The sequence below is a fragment of the Rhyacophila brunnea genome, unplaced genomic scaffold (assembly GCF_057557595.1).
Source record: "Rhyacophila brunnea isolate RB1 unplaced genomic scaffold, BYU_Rbru_1.0 scaffold_19, whole genome shotgun sequence".
NCBI lineage: Eukaryota > Metazoa > Arthropoda > Insecta > Trichoptera > Rhyacophilidae > Rhyacophila > Rhyacophila brunnea.
In genome coordinates this window covers 26586713-26613358 of record NW_028232848.1, presented here as the reverse complement: position 1 = coordinate 26613358, position 26646 = coordinate 26586713, and the positions used below count along the sequence as shown (strand labels likewise).

The following is a 26646-nucleotide window of genomic DNA, read 5'->3' as shown; positions in this document are numbered from 1 at the left end:
ATATAAATATTAATATTTAACCTATAATTCACTAACGTCTATTTTGAATTTCATCCGATTGCGTGGCGCTCAGTTGTCCCGGCGCCGAATCGTCCTAGACCCGGTTCGTAGCTATGCTATGTTTGAGAAACGCTGCATTAGATAATATAAAAAGTTTACAGCAATATCTGCCCGTTTTCGTTCATAAGGATGCAAGCTATGCTCGATTATGTGGTTTATTTAATGTTTTAATAACACCAATACATATTATGATCTGGATAGCTTAATAAAATAACGTACAGTACAATATTCATAATGCAATGTTGAAAGTTGAAACGTCAGACCAATTGGTTACGCTGAAAACTCCGCAAAAATAATAATTATTTCTATCTCTTCCGCCTTTGCAATACATAGTCGCTTCTTGTTTCCATGGCCATTACCTGGCCGATTACCCTATTATTTCACGTACATTCTTGAAAATATACTCTTCTTCGTTTAATGTTACTTTCTATTTTTTATGTAATTTTTTCAATCATACTATCCATTGTTGTTTCAAGACAATTTAATTTTATGGCTACTATTCCATCATGGATATTGTATAACTAAAGCCACAGATTTATAAGCCACACTACGTTTGGCGGCTGGTAACTGGCAGAAATTGTAATACTAATCGAAGGGTGTATTTTCAAACTAAACATATTCCACCACTTCGTGAAAATGAGTTATGAATGCCAGAATTTAAAGGTTAAAGTTTTGAACAAGTGTTTTTGTGTATAGAAGAACTTAATAGAATTCAATCCAGTAGAAAAATCAACTTCAAAATCGGTGTTAGTTACAGAAGTAACTTATTCCAATACTAAAAACATATTATGTAACATCAACACCGCAAACGTTTTTGACGTTCATTTTGAAAATACAACCCTCTATCTTTGATTTATATTAATTTACAGAAAATACGTTAAAAGAACGGCTATAACAAAATACAAAAGTATTTTCAATCGTATTATAGTAGTAAAACCAAGTCCTTTGCTAAAAATGTAGTTTACTTAATTTAAAAAATGTAGGCAATCTACCAATTAACGTACTCGTAGGTGCCATATTATGCGATAGCAAAAACTGCCTAAACCCTAGACCGGGGGTTCTTAACCTTTTTGCGGTAGCGGGCGCATTTGAGATTTGGGATAATAGTGGCGGGCGCACATCGGATTTCTAAAAAAACAAGATTTAAGTATTGTGTTACATTTATTATGTTTATTGGTAGATTATACATTTATTTACATTTAAACGCCTGTGAGGGCATTTACAAAACAAGCATAAAATACCCATACAGTTACATATAGAAATTAAAAAGAGATAAAATACAATAAAGATTTTTTTAAAGATATTAAAAATAACACAGGCTAGTAGTGCGATCTTTGACATTGCATTTCACTTACTAACTTTTCAAAGTCACTAGTGTAAGATGATATTCTCAATCGTAAAAAAATATTATCAAGGTTGGTATTAGTAAGTCGAGATCTTGTTTTTTATTTTATTGTGTTCATGGTGAAAAATAAAGATTCGCACAAATATGTGGAACCAAAACAGGATTTAATTTTGTAAGCTCTTTTTTTCAAAATTACTTTGTATGGTCAGCTAAATTCCAAATGTTAAATGTCCAAATTTTAAGATAATGTCATTTTGAATATCTAATATTTCGTCTGCAATTTTTAGTATGCCTTCTTGAAAAATTTCCGCTATGGAATTCGCAATTTTAGTAATGTTTATGTCTGTATTGAAGGGGTTTAAAAATAAAGGAGCCATCGGTTCGATAATGGAAAATTGCTGGAATCTATTTTCAAATTGCTCTAAAAGCATCTTAAGATGAGTGATAAAACTGATAAATAATTTTACGTCAACAATATAATACAATCACTTTTTTTATCATTGGAAAATGTACAAGAAAAAATTTCCGAAAAAATATTTATCCAAAGCTGTATTTTAGCTTTGAAGGTTTTTATAGAACTAATCATTTCTTTTAATTATTTAATACTTTGCCGGGGGCGTACGAAAATAGCTCCGCGGGTGTACGTGCGCCCGCGGGCCCACGGTTAAGTACCCATAGGACCAATATATCAATAATATATACATACAGTACAATGTACATAAATTATGGTCGCATAGAAATTATTCCTCTTTTGCCGTTGCACAAATTAATATGATCGTACACAATATTTTTTTCAAACCCAACGCATGTCCGCAACTGCAAACATTGCTATGAAACTAAAATGTAGTTTGGATATCTCACGTCGTCCAATCAAAACAACATCCCACTCCACCATGCGTTGCTACTTCCGATGAAACACTAAAACTTAATGACATTTCTTTACACGTGGTATATTATACAAAAAAATGTCCATTTTTCTTAAACATTTCAAATGTATTTATACAATATACAGACATATTATGTATCTTGGTTTGGAGACGTTGTTCAAAAATTAATTACGTTCAAGGTCTCTAGAATACTGATATCATATTTGAAATAATAGTTAAAATCATTAGGTCGCATGAAAATATTGTCCTTTTCTACAAGTAAATTAGTATAAGCATGTGCATTTTCCTGTCTTATTCAACATTATATTATTGCCAAATAGTAGTTTATCGTTGACATCCTTATGCCTCTCTATTCAATACATATTGACAGAGAACCCATGACCCTTGGTCATTGATCTGGATAGTCTTAATAATGGTATATTAACCTAATTAACTGTCAACTAAAACAATAATTCTGTAGAAAATAATATTACACTGCTTTGATTTATTAAAGGCCAGAATTTATCAATGTAAATAAATCAATAGGTTTTATAGTAAGTAAGCATTTGTCTGTAAATATGTACACTTTACTTCGTGTTAATAATCATATGAATTAGAATAGGCTTAGTTATAGTAAATATGTATAGTTAATTAAATAAAAGAAATCCCTTCAAGGCAAACTACACACATTATGACTTTTCTTTAGAAGTAAATATTCCAAACTTTTCTGCTGGTGTCAAGGTAACCAATTTTGCACGTAAGATGTTGATATTTTCTTTTCAAAATGTTATATCAATGCTTGGAAGCCATAAATCATCTCTGCTCTATTATATCTGTCTACTGAAAGGATTTTGTTCTATTCAATGAATATTACGACGAAAATTATTTTTTCCTGTTTTCATTACGTGCTAATTTTCTTTTCGCCAGTTATCTGTTATATCAATAAGTCTGTCGGTCATATAGGTATATGCTGTTTTCTATAGGTACGTCCATTGAAATAATGTACATACTTCTATTCCATGAACATTTATGACGAATGGTATTTTTTTCCTGTTTCCATTAAATGCGAGTAAATAAGAACGGACAGAAAAATATTGACTGAATTTTATGAAGATGAAAAAAATATATCAATACAACGACATTTTGGATTCTTCTTGGCTCGGCCAATTAATAGAACGCGAATCATAGTGTTTCTACTTTTTATCTGTATTAACTGCGTTAACTGTAAATTCTTGGCGGAAAGATATTGTATTAATTAAAATAAAACACTATAATATAAGTACATATATATACTACTTATTTCTCATAGTCAAATAATAATTGTATTATTTCCGGATTCGTCCGCTGCAATGAGACAAATTTTAATCAAACATCGTTTGACAATATCCCATTGAAGCGGACGAAACCGGTGCTGATTATTTTTAAATTATGTGAACTAAATACCTACTACTTACTACGCATTGGTTTTAAATAACAGTAATAATTTTTCCCATGGGTTTAATTCGCGTTTCGAGCAACAGTTTTTGTACGTCTTAATACAATTTTAGTTTGGCTTAGGCTTAGACTGTGTATAATGAAATACTACTGTTTCATTCAAGCGAATAAAAATGTAGGTTGGTTTTTTTTCAAAATGATAAAGGCCTCCCATAACTCATTCTACTCTTATTGGTCCTTAGCTCTTCGCTGCCACTATGTTTGTACAGCGGTGTGCCACTCGCTGAACAACATGTACGTCGCATTGCCATTTTATTCGTTTGACAATCTCTTAAATCGTGTACCTACTATTTTGTCTTCTTATCCATTGTTTGCTTTTGTGATCTTTCCCCGTTATGTACAACATGCACCTTTCCTATTCATGCCACATTGACAATACGCTATTCGTAGATTTTTAATGTCTCAAGATTGTACACTAATAATTAAGCATTCTTCGGTTCATTATTCCACTATTAACAAAATTTTGACCTACATATTACCACCGATTTTTTATTGCTAAAGAACTTAAGTACTTGACCGCGTTTGCATAATAAGTTTAAGGTGAGTATATACCTACTTGCATATGATAATATTTTCTCTTGTCATTTGTAATACTTATATTGAGATGGAAGTTAAGCAGACACTTCACCGGTAACTGACAAAAAATAAGACAGTATTTCATCATAGCGAAGTGATTATGCAAAGTTGCTGTTCGACGCGCTTTAGTCGGTTCAAGTATGGCGGTGTGTGAAACATCCAATATTATTTATTCATCATGGCAATATTTATCTCTTTCTCTTGATATTTGAATAATATTTCCATTATGAATCACGCCCTCGCAACTTTCTTTTTTTTTTTCATTTCATATAACACGAATGACGTAACTCTTTTCGGTACGATTTGACATCAATCATTGTCTATGATAATTATTATCATTGAAATTTACAGTATTTAACAAAAAAACGTTTTTAAATATTCTAAATAATATACTATATTAAAAACGACTGCTAAACACAGCCATCTGTGATAACCACACTCTGCTGACTTCATTTCCTATATTGCTTAAATTACCTACCGACTGTATATGCAACTCTCTACTGAGTTGAAAATGTCCACAGTTAATATTCGCGACTGAGGACCGCTCGTAGCCCGTCTATCAACCTACCACGCCTCGTAGCTTCCATCGCGAAGCCACACATTTCCCCTCGTTATGACCTGTCGTACTCACTAACTTGTTATTGTGTCCTCAATACCGAAATATCTAAATATAAACTAACACAAAAATATTACGTACCTATGTATAGGACATGGTTTTCACTAAATCTGATTTTACTGGTTTTTCGGGCTATAAACCACATATTATCTGACGTTAACTATGCGTGTATTTTAATATTAAAAAATCAAATTAACTTTTTTTTATTCAACGAATATTTTACAAGATTTAAGAATGTAACATTCTTTTATTGAACATACATCATCTGAGAACACTTCTGAGAAATATATAACCAATAGAAAAAATCTTTTTGCAGGATCCTGCTGGGTGTCGTGTTTTTTTCAAAAAGGTTTTTGCTATTGGTAATAAGTATATTTCTATATCGTTTATATATTGGTTATAAGTGTTTTCAAATTATGTATGTTATAATAATCAAACCTTAATTTTGCAGCGTAACTGTCGTGCCAGGGTGTGGAAGGGGGTTTTTTGTGAATAAATTTGTCTCATCCCTTGTTCGTGACAGTGGAGTAATCGGGCCAGGTTACTTGAATTGAATTGAATTCAGTTATTTATATAGTGTTTATAATAGTAAATATTGCATCAATTTTCTAGTCTATTGCGAACACAAAACATAACAAATAATTGTCAATCATTACTAGATACAACAAGTAAAATAAAAGATTTCGTTACGTTTTCATTTACCATAATATATACTTAACGATACCTAGGTATCATAACTAATAATATATTTGTCGAGACTTTTACGGTCAGTATTATTATTATTATGGCTGTTACCTTGTGTTCTTCTTCCTTCATCTTTCCTTCTCAAGAATTCTCCTGAGAATGCTATGCAACGAGCTCGAAACTTCGTCGAGAGAAGAACCTACACAGTCCCGAATACAAAAAAATGACGATAAGAAATTGAACAGTTTATCAATATACATATATCAGTGGCGAAGACTCCATACTAGGGGATTATTTAAAGCCTACCTTCTTAAGGAAAATATTTTTAAATTTTATATTGACATATTAAGTAATATAATCACATAATAATATATTAAATATGCCCAACGACATCTATCGTATAATTGTCATAATAATTTTACGATCTTTTCCACTATTTCAATAAGCACCATTTATGGCATGTCTCGAAGGTTTAAAAAAATAAGCGACATCTCGTTTCGCTTCACATATTGTATGGATTACGTTCGCGTGAATCGAAAACTTTTTTTATATGAAGTTTATTTCTCATAATTTCAAGACGTCTGCGGCGGCCCATATAAATTGGTAAGCTATTTAAGGAGCGCTTACATTTTACGTAAGTGCACATTTATTCAAAATAATTTATAAGATAATTTGAAAAAATAATTTCTAGGGATTCAATCACATATAAATATTGATTGTTGTTAAAAATAATAAATAATTTATCTCGTGATTTTAATTCGTCAGTTAGAGTATTCATATACTAAGACAATTTATTCAGCCAATTATGTAAGTTGAAATCTGATATTGTATCTAAGTCTGTGTTTTAAATATTGAAGTATTTTAAAATGTCTAGTTTACGGGTTAAATTATAAATTGTTATGGAACAGATTCACAACAACAGATATTTTCAATATATTTTGAGCGTATCTTGCGTTTATATTTAAGAAAATACATAATTCAAATTAATTGCTTAATTTTATATTATCAGTGAGCTTTAGAAATTTCATCGGTTTTTGTGTACCTAGCTATTCATCAGTAGTTATGTCAGATTATCTTCTTATTTCCCGTAAATACATCTAACGAGTGTGCTTTCTCCACAGCCTATCTGTTTCCAAAAGTCACCATTCGCCACTGACATATATAATAGGTACCTACTATAAATTAAGCAATAGAATATGTATATATTATATAGCACAGATGACCCTCTTATATTAGCCAAGTAACCTTCGAAGCCCTTATACATTTCCATAAAAAGGTATTTTTAATAGGGTGAAAAAAGCACCCAAAAATAACCAGAAAATGTTATACTTCCATTTTTATTTACTGACTTCAAACATTACACTTTTTATTATCTTGAAAACTGGTTTTTATCTTTTCCACCGGTAACTGGCACAAAATATATTCCACTTGTATATTATTATATTTTATACTGAAACCGTTTCTAGCAACAAAAAAATGATTTTATCTCTTTTAGGTTAATCACACGTTGATTTCCCGAAAGTCATACATTCACACAAAAATAAATAAATTTAAATATGAAATTCCTATCGAAAAAGGTTTGTTTTTCTAACACCGAGACGCTGATGAAAATTGAATTTTACATGAGTCAATATTTTTTCGGATAAGTAACTGTTTAGTTAGCGACACATTTCGGGATCGCGACCCATCGGTTGGAAACCTGTGGGTCGTGAACTGTGGCAGTATATTGATGAGAGTGCTAATTTCGAAGCAATTTGTGTCACTTTATTATGAATTCATTAGCAATAACATGACATGACACATAAGCCCAATCTCATTAATTAATAATAAATACAATATTAACTACTGTCAATTTTTCCGTCATTGTATTAATTAATTTCACAGTATTCGAATAATTTATTGAAATTTTAGAAATATAATATAATATGGTATATAGATCGGGTGGTGTGATCGAATCCGTTTACATAATTAGAGAGACGCACTTTCTTTCGTCATGGCATCATGACTCTTCGTGTACACTGTGGTCTCAGTTAAACGAATTATGTTATGTAGACAAATTCGAGGTACGCGCAGTGCCGTTACCATACCGGACCCGGAAATTTCCGGTTTTTTTCCGCGCCGTAATTAATCTAATATTTTCAGTCATCTATTGACTTTTTCGAAAAACTTTTGATACAGTCAAGTAAGCAAAGATTCAAACCACACTTCTGCATTGTTTGTTAGTAGATACTACTACTATCGACTGGAAAACTTGCCGGTATTGATTGGGAGATACCAAGATATGGAGGTGATGATTGGGAGCCACGACCGCTTCCCGGTCTTGCACCTTAACTTTTCGTATATACTATCCCTGAAAGCAAGGGAACGGAAGGCAATTGATGCCTTTGAGATGTGGTGTTGGCGCCGAATGCTTCGTATTTCTTGGACGGAGCATAGGACGAACCAGTCAATCATCCAGAGACTGAAGATAAAGGAACGTCTCTTGACAATATGTCTGAGGCGAATTCTGCAGTTTTTTGGACATATTGTCAGGCGCGGACCGGAGAACCTGGAGAGACTGGTGGTTTTGGGTGGCCTCCAGGGAAGGCGAAGCAGAGGAAGAGCGTCTGCGCGCTGGAGCGACCAAGTGAAAGAGCTGACTGGGGGCACCATCCATTCTGCCCCGAAAGAAGCGGGAGATCGATAAGGATGGAAAGTCTTGGTCGCTCAAAGGATGTCGAAATTCAAATGTGGTCACGATCCTCAGCCATGAGTGAACAGAAGAGGTCGTCTAAAGTAGACAAATCATAAAACAATGCGCGTCCCTCTGATTATGTACTCGGATTCAATCACACGACTTACACTACTAGTACGTCAACTTTTGTTAATGTCATCCTGGTAGGGGTTGTTTGAGATTTTGCTCCAAGTTTCTGGAAATCTGGAGGCATCAATAATTGTTTTTTCTCCCAAGATGCAGAACTAACCTCACCTCTGATGACAATAGCTCTGTTCAATGAAATTGATTCGTAAATCGATATATTCCACTTGCGTGAGTGAGTATAAGTAGACGTTATTATACACTTGTTCTCGTTGTATTTTTTAAAAATGACAATTTTTTTTCTTCGTACTTTTCATGTCATGTGATCTTCTCAAAATTGTAGTATTCGGTGATATTGTTAAATGAATAATATAATTAATTTAAATATGGAACAATGAATAGAATAGTCCATTAAGTAGTTGAAATAATATGTTTGCAATAAAAACGTAATATTGTACGAGTGTTGTCAGTCGAATAATATATTATTATTTGTTTGTGTTTTATTGAAAATATCTTTCCATTAGAATTGTCTTGTTTAGTAATAATTATATTTCAGAGAGGTCGATTCCAATAACGTGATCATTCGGCCTTCGTTCGAAATTGTACATTACTAGCACAAAATTGTGTTTTGCTTTATTATGAATGATGATTACCTTAACGTTTTACTTTTTTTACTATCGGACTGTTCATTACTATACTATGTTTACAGTAATCAGTTCTAGAGACTATTATCCGTCGAAGAAAAGTAAGTGTGCTATTCACGACAGGGAGAGAAAGAACAAGGAATGATAAATGAAGGTTTCGGATGGTGATGAATTGTACCTTTTCATCGAAAGTAATACAGCGATTGCGTTTATTACATTCTCCATTACTCGCACATTAGGTATACTCAATACATTTTCTATATTAATAGACAATACAATGTTATTTGATGTGTTGCCAATTTAAATTTCTTTCCGTCGAATCGTACATGTTTTATTTGGTACAGGGTAACAGGCGAAAAATTACATTATATTATAAATCAACTTTAAGCCTGTGGAAATTACATAGTTTTCCAATTGTTCGTTTTAGTCGTCATATTTTTGTACAATAATAGCGCCTGTACACGTGCATGGATTTACTGGCACCAATGGTGTGTATTTTAAACATAAACTATCGCGATAATAATTGTTTACACGTAAAAGTGCTGACTGTCTCTCCAATCTAATTCTTCAAGCGTAAGCGAGACGCGATTTTGTCGTTGTATGGTGCTATTTGACAGGTTCGTAGATAATCGGTAAACGTCAAATTGTTCTGTGCGGTGTAGTTCGTATTTTTCCGACAGGTTCGCCACTATCGTTCTACTGCGCATGCGCATCACCAAATATTGCGTAGAAATTTGGAAGCTTCTAAACTTTTTTTGATCCATGCATGCAATCTTGCATTTTCTTGTTATGGCCGATAATACGTACCGTCAGCAGTAAATCCACTTACGTGTAAACGGAGTATTACACTATTTACCTGTCATCTTTCAATACTTTCCTTTTATATTATTAAATACCTACATATTATTCTACTAGCATCCATCAAAGTATGCTATGAATTATCTGATTAATAGAGAATTGAACGACAAAAACCAATCATAAATGATTGTCCGTATCATGGGTAACGGTTTATAATATAATTCAGAAGCTTTTTGCCTTTTATTCTGTATTTTTAAGCAAGAAAGGATTTCCGACCCAATGTATCTAATGATGGACACGTATATAATTATTAGATATTTAATGGAAATGACATTCACTTTAATTGAGAAAGTAGTGTGTTGTAATTTAGAGCATTATGAAGATGTCTTGGATACGTCCTCTCATCTATACACTACTTTAGTTTGCAATCGAAATTATTAAATTCAGTAAAAATTGCATGCGGTATATCATATTTGATCGGAAATCCTTTTACAAATGGAACAAAATTATACACATTAGCTGCTGTCATATTATTATGTCGAATTCAGTCAAATCAAGCGGAGCAATTAGTAACAGGTAAGCACCAATTATAATTCACACGCAGGTACGAGTATTTATCCAAGATAATGTCTTATGAGGAATATTGCAAATAGACAACCGTAATAGCAAAATTGCCGTGATATTAATCAATATTACTGTCTATGCGTTTATTGGACAGTGCCCCAGAGCAAAAGAATACTAAATAAATAGTATATATCTATATTGCACGGTTATATTATCTAGACTTCGACGTAGGGATATACTATGCAGTGGCGGCTCGTCCATATGCACTGGGGAACTGCAGCACCCCCAAACAAATTGAGAAAAATGTAATATTATAATATACCTACATAAATCTGTGTATATTATATGAAAATATCAATTTTACAAATATTTAAGTATTTTATATTATATATTTAAGGATGCATTAAGCTCGCCCGCGCACCGATACATCAAATAATTATCATACACCGCGGTACTAATGTCAGAAAGTGACGCATCGCATGATTTTGTACAGTGCCGTTTTCGATGGAATATGCCCAATCGAGTGGGCATATTTATGTATACTTAACAGTATAACAGTTTTGGAAATGAGTATGGCACTCATCAATTATTATTTCGATGAGATGCACTAATTGGGAATTTCCTCACCATCAGATATAGTGGGTAAGATCATACCTTCTCACTGCCAACAGAGGGTGTTCACTATGCAAACATATTATTACAATATAGACCACAATACTTCTTGTTACGTCACATCTATGGATAATATAGTTTAATAATCCTTTCAAGGAAGACATCAATTTATACGCACTCAAGAGGTAGGTACTCCGTAAAAGGAAAATCTAATTAAGATGTCTTCTGATGCCAATCTCGTGTGCAGGTATAAAAAATACAGACGTTGTATAATAACTTAAAGAAGAATATTATCCATCTCTAATTAACATATCCATAAAACCATAGTTTCTTAACCGGTGGTCCGCGAAGATTTTTCGGTGGGCCGCAAAAATGTACTGCAGTTCAAAAATAATTACCTAGAAACCCAATATTTGATGTGGGGTTGTATTATATTTCGATAATTATTTAAAAAATAGTGTAAATATAATATGTATTATTTTATTCCAATGTTGATGGTCCGCAAAACATATTTTGATTTTTTTGTGGTCCGCGGATGTAAGAAGGTTAAGAAACATTGCATTTAAACTACTATTGTGCATATTTTCGACTGCCTAATCATGTAAGAAGACTTTTTCGGCCGTGTCAATAATAAAAAAAAAAACAGGGAAACCGATTGGATGGCAATGCAGTGCCCTATCCCTCCGTAACAACACTGAAGATAATACACAGAGTTAACAATAATTATTGTAGCAATGACGTAGCAGCAGATTTCGCACTATTTTTTAAAATTAAATATAACCTTCCTTCTACAAAGTCCTATTATTAACTGTATATTTACTAATTCGTATCTCAATTAATAATAGAATTTCATATCATGTTTTTTTTTTTTTGTATTCACAATCTAACTATTGTGGTTATCTTTCTTCTATACTTAATAGTTTTTATTTCTGCGTAGCGGTCCGCGGAATATGTATCTTATTTTCACCGGTCAGATATTAAAAGTTCGGAGAACACTGGTATGCTGTCGCCAACACCCTACCGCCATACGAGTCAATGAATTGAATTTAAAAAAAAAACGTGTAGGTGTATAGGTCCTCATCAGTTTATTCCTTTTAATATTGAATTTATTTTTAGATATGTATTTTCTAAACACTATTGACTACATTATTGGAAAAAAACATTATGCTACCGTATCCAAATATATTATATCTAATATACCTACAGCCTAATACTTCTGGCAACATTATGATCTTTTGATACAATATGTACCTACATTGTGATACTAAAGTACTCACGTATTTCATGACTGTTACTTACAAAACTGACCAATAAACGTCACTTCATATTTATTGTTTACTATTATTTATTTAATTTTATATCCTCCACAGATAAATAAAATTAGAATGCATGGTCGTATTTGGTATTTATTATATAACGTGTTATTTATACATCTGTAAGTCCCCGTACGACCTGATTGAATTTTATTGCTCTGTATATTAAAACTGGTTTTAGCGAATAGTGCAGCATCCATCGTGATGTGTCACCTTCATTCGTGCGTGCCATACTGTCTTGTCACTAGTTTTCAAATTAAATGATTGCTCTACGAGCCATTTTATGAAATATATGTCACGGTGGCCGTCAGCCGAGCTACCTCTCGATACAAACTAAGCTATAGCATACTGATAAACGGATACTGTATCAATCGGATGGAATTGAGTGCACGGCATCTATGTATGTAATCATAGACGACTTTAGCTCGTCGTGCGATAGGTATAAGTAATCGATAATTTGAAAATGTTACATTAGATTTATACATTTTTGAAATAGATCTTAAAAAAACGGCCAAAAACGTTAACGATGACAAGAGTGAATTCAACATAGCGGATCATTTAACTCCAGATAAAATGAATTATTGTTATTGTGGGATTTATTATAGGTGAATTATTAGTGAAACACGTGTAAACACATTTGATATTAGATTTATTGGAGTCGGTTAAATAAAGATGTAATTTTCACTTACGTGCGTGACTGTATAATGTACGTGCGCTGAGCCTGGAGGTCTGCGTCCTGCGACCGACTGCGCTCAGGCGTGACGCTACAGGACCCCCCTCGTAGTGAAATGCTTATTTGAACGAATGCTAAATGGACCCAACATAATAATATTTCGCTACGTCATTTTAATAGAATAATAATATCTAAATGGCTAAAGTGAAAATAACGAGAACAAATGCCTTTCTTAATAGATAAAAATATTTGTTTGGAATCATTACCGGCTTGTATTTTATTGTGTACATTTACATACATTGTCTCTTATACAAACTCAACGGTGAAAATAATTGCACGTTATTTATAAAATGCATATTATGCACAAAATGCAATTTACTCAGAATTATGAATATTCTAAAGCGGCAACCTACATAAACTTAATCATCATGATCAATAGCGGAAAGTTTGAAATTGCGCAGTGAGGAAGATTTTGTCAATTTTTTTACAGCCCGGCCGGTTTGGCATTTTGTCGCGGCTCTTCGGCGTATGAATGATTGTCAATAATAAATTGTCATGACTCATGACTGACTGGTACAATAAATAAAATAATTTAAATTTCTGCTGCAGCAGACCTGCATTCTTTTTTAAAGGTACCTACATACTTTTAATAATAAAACAATTTTAGCGGTTAAATTTGTTTCTTTGCCATATATCCCGTTCCTGTCCCGGTTTCCAGTTTCATAATTATGGTAAGCCTACCTATATTCCAAGGTACCTACAATCCAACCTACCGTTTCAATGAAACAAAAACAATGTTATGCTTCCAATTTTCTGTAATTTTTATTTTGAAACGCGTACCACACTGTTTACTTTGGCTGTTTCAACTATTTAATTCAGCTGAATCTAAACTATCACCATATTAGATTGTTCGCCTTATACCTCCAAGTTCCTTTGTCAATAGGTAGCGTAACCACCTAATTATTTCACCAGAATGGTGCACCTCCAACGTCGAGCGCTCAATGAGATCATTTGGCAGGGTGGCGTATACCAACTAGAACCTTTATAGGTATCATACGATTCTTTCATGAACGTCGTAACACAAACAAAATTTACGCTTTCAATATTAATTATAGTGTTCAGTCAAAATATACATCCATTGTATATACATTTTGACATACTGATCTATTTATTTTTACTGAATGTAGTAATTCATTATTGTCTTGTATTAAAGATTGCAAGGTTATTTCATTCATCGAATTATTGTGATAAACTTTTTTTTCACACCTCGCCATTGTTTGTAAATGTAAGTATACATCGAATACCTGCGTATAGTGCAATCTAATTGGTGGGAAAATTGACTTCGAATAATAATTGCATTTAACTGAGAATTGTGACACTGAGATCGGTGAATACACATGGCGGTCGTCCTGAGAGTATTGTGAATTGTTTACTTTGCGTTTCTAACAAATAATATGAAAGTAAATTATGTACAAATAAATATCGGTTATCAATTCGTTATGCAGATTCGATTTCTACATTGACCACTATTAAGGCGTTCGAAATATTTATAACAAAATGGTTTATGTACATATTGCAAGTAATTTTAGTTTTTGATTAAATCATGTTTTTATTATTATTCAGTGGGTACCAAACTTATTATACAAGATTTTATGACGTTGGGTTCTTAACTTCTAAAATATATATACAGAAAAAATCCCTGAAAAAACGTTAAATCGAGTGGAAGTCGAAATCACACCATTCACTAGCCGGGCTAGTGCTCTTACCCTTTTACGCACGCGAATTAATTCTTATAACTACACTGTCTGAGGTGTTTCAAATTCATCTAAAGAAAAGCTTCCTACGTTATAATTCAAATCGAATCAATGATTTTACTAACCATTTTCCTAGCTGTCATCATGATTTTTTGCACCACTTGCGAATAATTAACAAAACATAATTATCTACTTAACTAAAAGACATCAAATTATGGCATAAATTGCATATATTATATACTTACTTACATCTTTTATAGTAGATTTCATGGACACGAAATTATTATAAAAAAAAATCGTTGAAGGTAGGAGCATCATTGCCAATTTAGCGTTTTTCTTGCCAGATCTACCTTTTTTCGATAGGGATCTAGCTTGCAAAAAACGCATCTGGCTTGTGGCGTTTTTACTAGCGTTTTTTGATGCCTCCAACAAACAGCTTTTAAATGTGTTGAAAAAACGCTAGATATTCAGTTTTTTTTTATTTTCATGCGCATCAAATTTCTGACTATCAGATACTTAATGCATGTATATCGGTACCTATTTTAGTGAGAAATAAAACACAATGAAACAATTTCATGCATTGTTTAATGTTTTTGTATATTTTTCCGAATCTCCGCGTATAATATAAAATAATAATTTAACAATCATTAGTCTTAAATGTGTGTTCTTTAATTCGCTATGTCTGTCCTACAAGAAAGAAGCTCTCGTCTTCAAACATGAATCGAAACTTGAACGCCGTTGACACAATATAGGTATTTGTTGTCAATTTTGAAATTTACATGTACTTATCGACATTTTTTCGATTTTTGAATATTTTTTCGATAAGCGAAAGCAAAGGTATTGATTTCGTTCTTGGTAGAATAATTAAATTTACTTGCAATTTTATTTTCACAAAATCTAGCGTTTTTTCCTGCTTTCATTTTCTGCTTTATCTTGTTTTCATAACTGGCATGTTTTTCTCAGCGACAGTTGGCAACACTGGGTAGGGCGCCTCAAAATCAGTCGGTGCATCAGGCATCCACATTACTTAACGCCTCACTGTTCCTATCGTACGCATACGTATTTTATAATGGCTTGCGTGCGCTACTTTTCAAATGATCCTCGCAATGTTTTGAGAAAATCGTAGACACCAAACGTCAAAGTCAATATGTTATTGTTTATTCACTGTACAAAGACGAGTCGAGCCTCAGCTCAGTCAATATTTAAGTCAATCACACTGGACATGATAATTGATTGAGTGTACAGATGCCGTTGATGCGTTCCCCTTCTCGCGGCACTGTGAAACCAACAATAAATTGACAGTGAAAATATTTTAACATAAATATAAAGTTGATCACTTTCAATCTGTGTAAATTATCTTTAATTCAACTAATTTTCGTTTAACATAATCGAGGTATTTATTCAACTTTTAAATTCAGGTATGCAAAAATATTTATTAATACTATTAGTGCATCTCTTGCGTTATTTGGTAATTTACATAAATTGGTTGTCCATTGGTCGTGAAGTCCGTACCTAATCTCCTGACGATGCAAATGTATGAATGTAAAAATGCCATGTATAACTTGATTTCTTATCATTATTTCTATGATAGAACAACAATTCATTGGATTTTTAGTAATTATATATTTTGTAATTTTTTGATTTTTCGAGTGATCTAATTTTGAAGTGAATCGAAAAAAATACGATTGCTGCTTTTATTTCTTCAACATTTAAATGCAAACTACTGATATTTCGTTTGACATGACTTTTGAAAAAAGTCTAATCATTTCATAATTACCCTTTCAAATAGTTAATGTTCGTGGAAAGTAGTTAATCATGTTTTATTTTGTTCATTAGACTTTTCGGTGCCATTTCTTTTTTTAAGATTTACAATAGGTAGGTACCTAGGTACCTAATTTAAGTCTGATGGTCATTATTTGATGTATCTTGGTCTATAAAAATGCACTACGTATTCCAATAATTCTCTGTGATATTTTGCTATACCAGTGGCTTGTTGGGACAATAAAATTGCCCCAATCTAGATATTGTTATACCTAAGCTTATAGGACCTTTTCTGGTGTTAGCGTATGAAGGGGTCATTTAATCATTAGTTAATTTTTTTGGTAAATTTTATTTTGCACCCATTTTGGGATCCAGGTCGTTCAAGCAAGTCAAGTTGGCTGTGTTTGCTTTCGAAACATCTCATCTTTAATGACAATTAAATATGTCACAGGTGGGTAAACAATTTGGTTGCTATGGGGTCCTTTTATTGTTAAATTTATATTGTATTTTTCATAACTTCGGAAACACGAGATTTTCCCTAGTTTATACTTGTTTTATTGTTCCACTTTTCTTGGAACCCAGGGTTCTCATTGAAGCTATCACCCGTGGAAATTGGTTCCATGTTGTTCGCCGAATTTCGTGTAGTGTACAATTAATATAATATGCTATGAAGCCTATTATCAATACTATGATACTCGTACATTCTGTAAATCTGTATTTTTTGACTGTTTAATAATTAAAATAGTGTTAAGTGTTATATTAGTTTTTTCTCATAATCTGGTACAACTAATGGATAATCCGTAGGACTTTTTACAACGTTTTTATTAGCTCGTATTCTTGTTTGTCCGGTGGTTTTTTGTCCAGTACAAATCTTGCAATCGATTTTTAATTAACTCTCTGACTAGCTAGACATTTGAAACTTGTAGAATATAATTATCAGAACACGATGCCAATGCATTCTTTTAATACTTTTAGCCATCTTTAAGCAGAATTGAATACATTTTCAGTTAATTCTGTTTGTATGGAAAGTTATATCAGAAAAATCCGTAAAAAGTAAAAGACTATTATTGGTTGCTAAGGGGGTGGTCCCAGCCACTAAATTATTAATATATACGTGCGTTACTATGGAAATCAAAATGACATTTCAGTATTCTATATTTGTTTGTTTGTTTTTTATTTACTTCATATCAAGTACAAGTTTGAGCATATTGAGCATAATAATTCAACATTAAATTTAAAAACGTTGTATAGAAAAAGTTCTTTTTATCTTGTAATTATTGTTACATACTTACCACATGTAAATTTACTTATAAACTTATAATATACATAGTCTGATATTTTGTTGATAAATTGTTTTCAAAAATCGATGTCAGCTGTTCGCTTTTATTATTTCGATCACTATCATGTAACTTGATAATCAGACTATATTAATAACGCAGCTACAGCAAAATTAATATAACCTGGGTAGGGGAAGGGAGGGAGACATGATCCCCTGGGAGACTTGTTCACCCACCAAGAACTCGTTATTGTGTAAAAGAAATCTTTCAATATTGGTAACACTGGCTGCCCGCCATATACCATAGACGTCAGAGTATATTCAGAGCTTTCGAAATCAATGGAGTAAAGAACACGTCCGACCAAACTCTTTTTGACAGCTTAGACAAGTTTTTTTCTAAATCTTTGGACTTCAATATCTGCTTTTTACATAACGGTGAGTGATTGCTGTATTTATTCAGTCTATATGTATATATTCAAGATTTATTTGCTGTTAGTAGTTGTTTTAATTTCGTTTGTAGTTACCGTTTTAATTCAATAATTTTGATTTTACTAGTATTGGGGACACTTGATCACGTTTACTGTGGGACACTAGATCCCTAGGGATCACATCTCCCATAGTTAGTTTCTATAGGCTATTGAGGCAGAATATATTGCCAGGGAACATAAAGGGGACAAAGAATATAGAATGGAAATCAGAAAAGCAAAAATAAGTTTAAAAACTATGAAAAATTTGAAACAAATTCAAAATTCTTCGAGTTCATCGGAAAATGATGTTCCCGTTCTTTCATCGCCTGATTCTCTTTACAACCTAAGTCCTCGAAGCTGATTTTTTAACAGAGTGCGAATCAGACGTCGATGATGACTTTGAGCTTACGGTAGATGATTAGATAATTAATTGTCAACTTTATTTCACACAAAAAGAAGCTACATCGTTACGTTGGGCAGATTCAACAACAGACAGCAAAGAGATTTAAAGTGAAATTTGCCAGAAAACGTGACCACAAGACATTTAAATGGCCTGCAGTCGAAGACATAGGTGATGAAGCGAGATATCAGATTGCAAAGAATCTACTTAAATCAATTTTTAAGTCTATGAACAAGCGAATTCATTTTTCCGCAAGTCTCTTCGCAATTTTAGTGTTGAATGATGTGCATTGATTTAATTATTAAAAGCATAAATTATTATGTAGAGTTTAAGGTCAATAAAATATTTTCTTTTAATAACTAGAGGTATTATTTATGATTATGACTGTCATACATATGTGGGATCCCCCCTAATCAAATCTCCCATATGTAGTGATCAAGTCACCCACCTGACATTTTGTTAAATATATATTTTTTAAATCGGTTATCCACATTTTGTGAATTATAAACGAATACCTAGATAAATTTGGCAACTAATAGGTTATAAAGAATTACTACAATCACAGTAGGAGAAAAGTTATAACAACAAATATAAAACGGGGATCAAGTCTCCCTCCCTTCCCCTAAGTACCTATTACCTACATGTTGTAATTTTACAATCGTAGTATTTCGATCAGATTGAATTGTAAGCATATTGCAAGAGAAATTTTAATAATACCCTACAAAAAATTCAATTTGATCGATGGCTGTCAACCCGCGTAAATCCGCGATTACCCCCGATCGTGTAATGTCATTTTGGATCGTTTCTTAGAGTCGTGGTTGAAATAAAATAATTCGTATATTTCGCGTATAACTCGATCGACTTTTATTGACAGTTGGTTCGTCAATTGCCGAGAATATACGGTAATCATTGATTAAACTGTCACGAATCTTTGATAAAGTCGTCAGCGAAAAATATGAATAATAAAATAATTTTATTTTGACCACGACTAATATAAAATATAGTATTTTGAAGAAACTATAGTACATGTTGATGTTTACTCAATTCTACAACTGACGTATTACTGTATATGATCATTTATATATCATTGTATAGGAAATGACAGTCGATAAAACAGTTGCATTTTGGCTTTTCAACAATGTAGTAAATTTACGCGCGCACCTCCGCGTAACATTCAACCTAATTTCAAATTGTAATGTAAACCTTCCAACTCAGCATAAAACCAATGTGATAGTCCTTTATTAGTGCCGTGTTTATCCATTATAAAACCATGAAAATGCCAACACCGTGTAATATTCAACTGTATCCCGAATATACGAGTACCATGCCACGTATTACACACTCAACGCAACCTTCTAAACAAGATATTAATAACATCGGGGGTAAGAACAGCACATGAGTTCACCCCCCGATAAGTGGTGACCCCAACGTGATTTGAACACGCAACTTCTACATACACAGAACATTTTTCGTTTTAGATCCTTCAAAAGTATAGTGTTTTTTTTTGCTTATTTGCGATAAAATTACAATAATATTATACTCAAAAAGATTGAAGAGGCACCGTCCAATCTCCTTGTATATACCATTATACATTTTTCGCGAAATTATTCGGTTGGTAACACTGACATGATGTTAAAGATTCCCATCCATAATGGAACTACGTGCGCTAGCACTTCATCACCAAAAACTCTAATTTTGAAACTGGTTTGAGGCAGGCAATGCGCAGGCTACGCATACACTGCGATGCCTGATGAAAAAATGCCCGGATGTAGAGAGTGCTACAGATATGATATATTTGTTGACGACGAATTAGTACGCCTTTCACCACCCTTTTGATTCTTTTAAAATGCTAGATTTTTTGTGTCGCTTATCTAACCCGTGTGGCATATTTTTGTCAAAGGTAGTGTTTGACACACACTGTAAAGTCCCCAATAGTACCTATAATATACTTTTTACAACGTTTTTATTAGGTCGTATTCTTGTTTGTCCGGTGGTTGTTTATCCAGTATAAATCTTGCAATCGATTTTTAACTAACTTCCCGACTAGCTAGACATTTGAAGCTTTTAGAATATATCAGAACACGATGCCAATGCATTCTTTTAATACTTTTAGCCATATTTAAGTAAAATTTCTATTCATTTTCAGAACACTATTATTGGTTGCTAGGGGGTCTGGGGTCCTAGCAACTAAATTATTAATATATACGTGCGTTACTATGGAAATCAATATGAAATGTCAAAATGACATTTCAGTATTCAGTATTTCTATCAAGTACAATTTTTTTTTGATCGTTTAAGTTAGTCAAGTCAAGTTTATATGATTCAACAAAAAAAATAAAAACTTTGTATATAAAAAGTTCTTTTTATCTTGTAATTATTTTGGTACTAGTCTGTTTACTGGAAGCCAAGCGTGGACAGAGGCAATTTTCACAGCCGATTTCTGCAAAATTCATGAATTCAAAAATGATAACCTAACCTAACAAATAATCCAGTATATCGACTATTTTCAAAATTTATTTGCTGCTGGTTTCCACTTAAAAGACAAGTACCTTTTTTTAGTTAGAGTATGATAATATTTTATTACCTAATTATTAATAATGTGACATGATTTCCTCAATCATTTCATTACGAGATAAATGTATTATGTACCTCTATTAGATTGCATAATATTCTTCTCAGATCTAGTAAGCAAATTCAATATTGACCATGAAAATAGTAGACGTAGGTACTTACTCTCTATCGGTTCCATCAATATTACTGCAAATATTCTTCCTTATTATGCTAAGAATTATTACACTCGGTACTATTGAAAAATAGTTGTACCTATTTTACCGAATTTATGCAAAATATTATTGAAAATTTTGAATATATTTTCCCTGTTATTGCTTATTAAATAATATCCTCTCTACTTGATAATTGTTATTAAATAAACAATTTATTTTTGTTTTTTAGTACCTACTTCAACCAATACCGTCAGTTAAGTACATATTATGATATTTTCAACTTATCATAATCGTTTAATAGCTCTTAACGATCGACTTCTTGACGTTACAATCAGCGGCGACTTTCTTTGACGCAGACAACGCAGTCGATTCGTCATTAGATTTAAAAGGGGGCCTCGAAACAGTTTTAAAAAAACATACAATTTTATACCAACATTTTAAAAAGATGTGCAATTCTCACTAATTGAGTATAAAATATTATACCCAATACGTAACAGATTCCTGGTACTAACATCAAAGTGGGCATATAATATAACCACTCAAACAGATCCTTTCATAAATAAATAAACCACACAGGTATTATTATGTGTCATCGCTGTCATCTTCAGTAATAATTCTTGTTAGTTACAGGATGTGATTCTAGGAAAGATATACATTGATATTTTTACCATGTGCATTGGTAGTTGGAATTTATGGCTATTATTTTTTTATCATGGGGGGTTTCAAAATTAAGCAGTGCCTCGGGCCTCCAAGTCCATAAACCTGTCACTGTTTACAATAGAACCCACTAAGTATGTGTCTTGTCCCTATCGTGTAATTTGGATTCATCGAACTCTGTCCAAGTCTCCAAATAATACATATTATAGATTTCGAAGGACCTGAAATTTAGTTCTATAGAATCAAAAGTAAAACTATTTAACTTTTTAACTTTTTGAGCTAACAATAAAAAACGTGATTACCTATATATGTTTTCAGTATTTTTTTGCAGTTGTACCATTGAAATGTCACCTGAATCAATGGAATATTATTAACATGTAGCTTCTGTTTTGTCTTCCAGGTATACCTCCATGGTGCTGGTGGAAAGGACGAGCTGAGCATGCTAGTTGGAGCGAAGACGGCTGGTGCTACTCCTCTGGTCATCGCGTGCAGGAACGGTCACTATGACGTCGCAGAATACCTCATCGAAAGATGTCAAGCAGACATAGAACAGCCTGGCTCTGGTGAGAAACGGAACCTATGATTTTTAAACATATATGCATATTTTAAGAGCTCCGAATATGTAATTAAGTATTTTTTTTTTGTTTTACAGATTTTAAGTAATCTAGCTATGAAACATTTTTTACTCAATTTGTGCTTTATGTGCTCATTTTATGATATTTTATTTTATTTATTAAATTATTTATTTCCATGAAATGAATTTTGACAGTTATGAAATAGGACCACTGAGTTTTGGAGCGAAACTTTGTACAACACTTTATTGTGGGCTTGTATCGTTGCGTGCCAGAAAGAAATCCTTATATTGTAGCGTCATAATATATACCTGTTAATTCCATAACCATTTTTCTGATTGTCGTATGATTGGATTTGCAGTGATGTTCGATGGGGAGACAATAGAGGGTGCCCCGCCGCTGTGGTGCGCTGCGGCGGCGGGTCATCTGGCGCTGGTGCGACTCCTCGTGGCTCACGGCGCCACCGTCAACAGCACCACTCGCACCAACTCCACGCCACTCCGCGCCGCCTGCTTCGACGGACACTACGACATCGTCAAGTATCTCGTGAACAACGGGGCTGGTGAGTAACTCCCTCTCATCATTATGACGTTATATACCTATGCTCGAAGGTTTAGACTCAAAGGTGTTAAAGAGCCTAACGAAATGACAATATGATGAATAGAGACCGGATGATATCCATTTGCATATTTAGCCCATTCTTACCGGTTATTGCATATTTTACCTAAAATCTAGTGATAATGCATATTTCTGCTATATTTACAATATTGTATAGTATACGTTGTAGCCGACCAAACGTCGACTGAAGCTGTACTGTTTTACAATGAACATTTCGAGGCCATCAAAGGTGTAATAAATGACTTCGATAGTGCAGAGGCTATGGCAGTTTATCAGTCTAAGGAAGCATTTAACGATTCTAGTATAAAAAAACATAGCTGTGATTAGTACTCATTTTTCCCACATACCTGCGAGTATTAAAAAGCTTGAAACTCAAGGTTTGGCGTTGACTGAATCTATTCAGTTAATGAATAAAATCAATCCGCCAAATGAACTCCGCATTGCCAGAGGTATTCCCGCGTAAACTTAGAGAAATGTTTGAAAACAAGATATAACCCAGGCTTTGAACCTTTGTGTCAAATTGATAGTTTTATTAATGGGATGGGTGAACTTTTTCCAGAAACAATAAGTGTTAAATTCCCACCCAAATTAAATACTGCCCAGTTACCTCAGTGGATGTAGAACGGTCCTTTTGCACTTATAAAAATATTCTGAGTGATTGAAGACACAATCTTACTACCGAACTTTTGGAACAGTACCTGATTGTTAACATTTGAGTAACAAAATGTTAAATTATTGTTCATTAATAATTATCGTTGATACTTACTAATTGTATGCTGATTTTGAAATAAAAAAACTAAAAATTACATACAATTTTTTTATTATTTAGGTAATGTTGCATATTTTGACACTTATCATGCATATTTTTAGCATTTTTCATGCGTATTTCAAGCTTTTTATGTTGCATATAATCCGGTCTCTAGTAATGAATATACAGTCACACCAAACTAGACTAAAGTTATTTTCTCTTTCTTTCTGCATGTACTTAATTAAGTCCACATAAGTTGTCAATTAATTACTTTTACAAAAATGCATTCTTTTGTAAACAGATAGAATAAAACAGACGACTGTGGTTAAAAGATCAACTCTTCCTACATTGCTGTAAAGGTCAAGTCAGGTGTACCCTTAAGGCTGTACATTAGTCACAAAGTGATCCGATGATGCAATCATACAAGATGTAAAAATACAGGATATTATTTGATTTCTTAGTCACTTGTCTGATGAATCTAGCAGACGATTGAACAGACTTCTTGGGTGACGTCAGTGGGTATAAAAAAAACCACACTAAAGCTTCTTGGATATTTCAACGCACACTTCTTTTTAGTCCATTTTATTATTGAGATTTTGTCTACAATATACAACTGCAATTAGAATAAATAAATTAATAAATATATACCTGTAAATTAATCGGAAAAATAGAAATAATTATGATTTGATGATAACCAGCCACAAATTTATAAACAATAATGATTGTTATCTGCAAAAAAAATACAGGTTTTATTTAAATAACATTGCTTGACCTGAGGCTCTTGAAGCATTTACTAATGTATATCTTTATTATGTCCGTGTTACAGTGTGGAAACATGAAAAATAATTTCTTAATGCTTACATTCATTTCTAATAATTAATTTAAATGCATAATTTGCTAAACCTAATGTACAATGCATTTATTACCATAACTAAACTAAATTCAAATTTATATGGTTACTATCCCATGCAGAAGTAATAAAATTACAATCTGAGAAACTAATGACAACTCTATGTAGATTTTAAGTAATCTAGCTATGATACATTTTTTCCTATAGTCTCAATTTGTGCCTTATGTCATATGATTCATTGATTAAACAAAAAATCTGGTTAAACAAATAATTTTCAATTAAAATTGAAAACCACTGAGTTTAGGCACCAACGCTTGGCCTGTATACCGATGATGGCCGTGATCCTTGTCATACACAGATATTAAATAACCATAGCCAGCAATTAAATTGACTGTTCATCTTTGGTTATGTTATATAAGTAATCTTTTATTTGAATTCCAGACGTTGAAGTAGCGAATCGCCACGGTCACACGTGTCTCATGATCGCGTGCTACAAAGGCCACCTCCGGATTGCAAAGTTCCTGCTGGCCCTCAAAGCTGATGTCAATCGGAAGAGCGTTAAAGGGAACACAGCACTTCACGACTGTGCCGAGAGCGGCTCCCTAGCAATCCTCAAATTACTACTAGACCACGGAGCCACCATGGATGTTGACTCATATGGTATAATACTTGATTATTCCTTATTTATTTATGTTATGTCACACTAGCGACAACAAAATGGTTATTGCATTATTCTGAATAATTTTATGGTGTATACCTACCTATATATATTAAATATAATACATGTTATGTTATGTGTAATATATATTGGAGTCATTAACTTAGTGATGGAATTGGCAGACATGCAATTAAATACGATTTGAAAATACACAACTGCTGTTCTAGCATAATGAAATTACCCACTAGAAATATCCTATAAAATATCTTGAACCGAGTGAGATTTGAACACGCATCTATTTCTTGTCAAATAAGCTACTGAGTCAGGGCGGATTAACTATTTTAATAAAAAAAAATACATATGCAATTTTTGTATTGTGTGTATTTCTGAGACTAAATATTATGTATTATTTCAACATGAATAATCTATTTTTCTCTATGGGGAAACAACTACATTTCACTATTAAATATGATCTAAAAAATAAGTAGGTACCTAATAACTAACAACAAATCGTCATTGGGCCATTGAAGCCTTCGATGTGGCAAAATTTAAATTTGACAGGAGATACAAAAAAATTTTATTAGCACCAAAATTTAGGTAAACATAAAAATGTTTTTAGTCTGCAAATAACATAATTTATCTAAATAACAGGTAGTGAGGGGCTTGTTATTATCAAGTACTTTGTAAGTACATTGGAGGTATTACGATCTTACATGGTACATCAGAGTAGTTAATTATATTGTAATTTTTGTGCTATATAGAACATTTTGAATTTTACTGAACTATACGCTAATTTTGACAAAATTCACATTGGAAGTTGTAGCAGTTTAACGAGGAAATCCTCATTTTATAAATCCTTTTGATGACCATAATAATATATAAAACATGTAACACCTTTTAGTTTTCATACTAGGTCTTTTTTTTTCATATATCTTCTCTGTACCTAGGCATGTAGTAGTGGCAAACACTCGATTTAATGTTTACCTTCAGTCTTAAAAATAGTACATAATACCTACAAGACAGTGGCGAAGAGTGGAGATCCGATAAAAATAGTACACACTTTGTCAGCCATATTTATTTGTTTTCATTAAACTAAGAGTAAAAATTTCAGATGGTATTT

At 32.7% G+C, this 26646-nt stretch overlaps 1 protein-coding gene across 4 annotated transcripts in view; it reads left to right on the top strand.

Moving 5' to 3' along the window:
- Positions 1-26646, top strand: part of LOC147072876 (protein fem-1 homolog CG6966) — a 195521-nt gene that overhangs the window by 161350 nt on the left and 7525 nt on the right. For 3 of the 4 annotated variants that reach the window (XM_085946192.1, XM_085946193.1, XM_085946191.1), the window contains exons 2-4: positions 22481-22643; positions 23014-23214; positions 25310-25528. In XM_085946192.1, coding sequence (XP_085802318.1) covers positions 22481-22643; positions 23014-23214; positions 25310-25528 — 583 coding nt within the window. Of the gene's footprint in view, positions 1-16037; positions 16215-22480; positions 22644-23013; positions 23215-25309; positions 25529-26646 lie in introns of those variants that run through there. The other variant, XM_085946194.1, reaches the window with a different exon arrangement.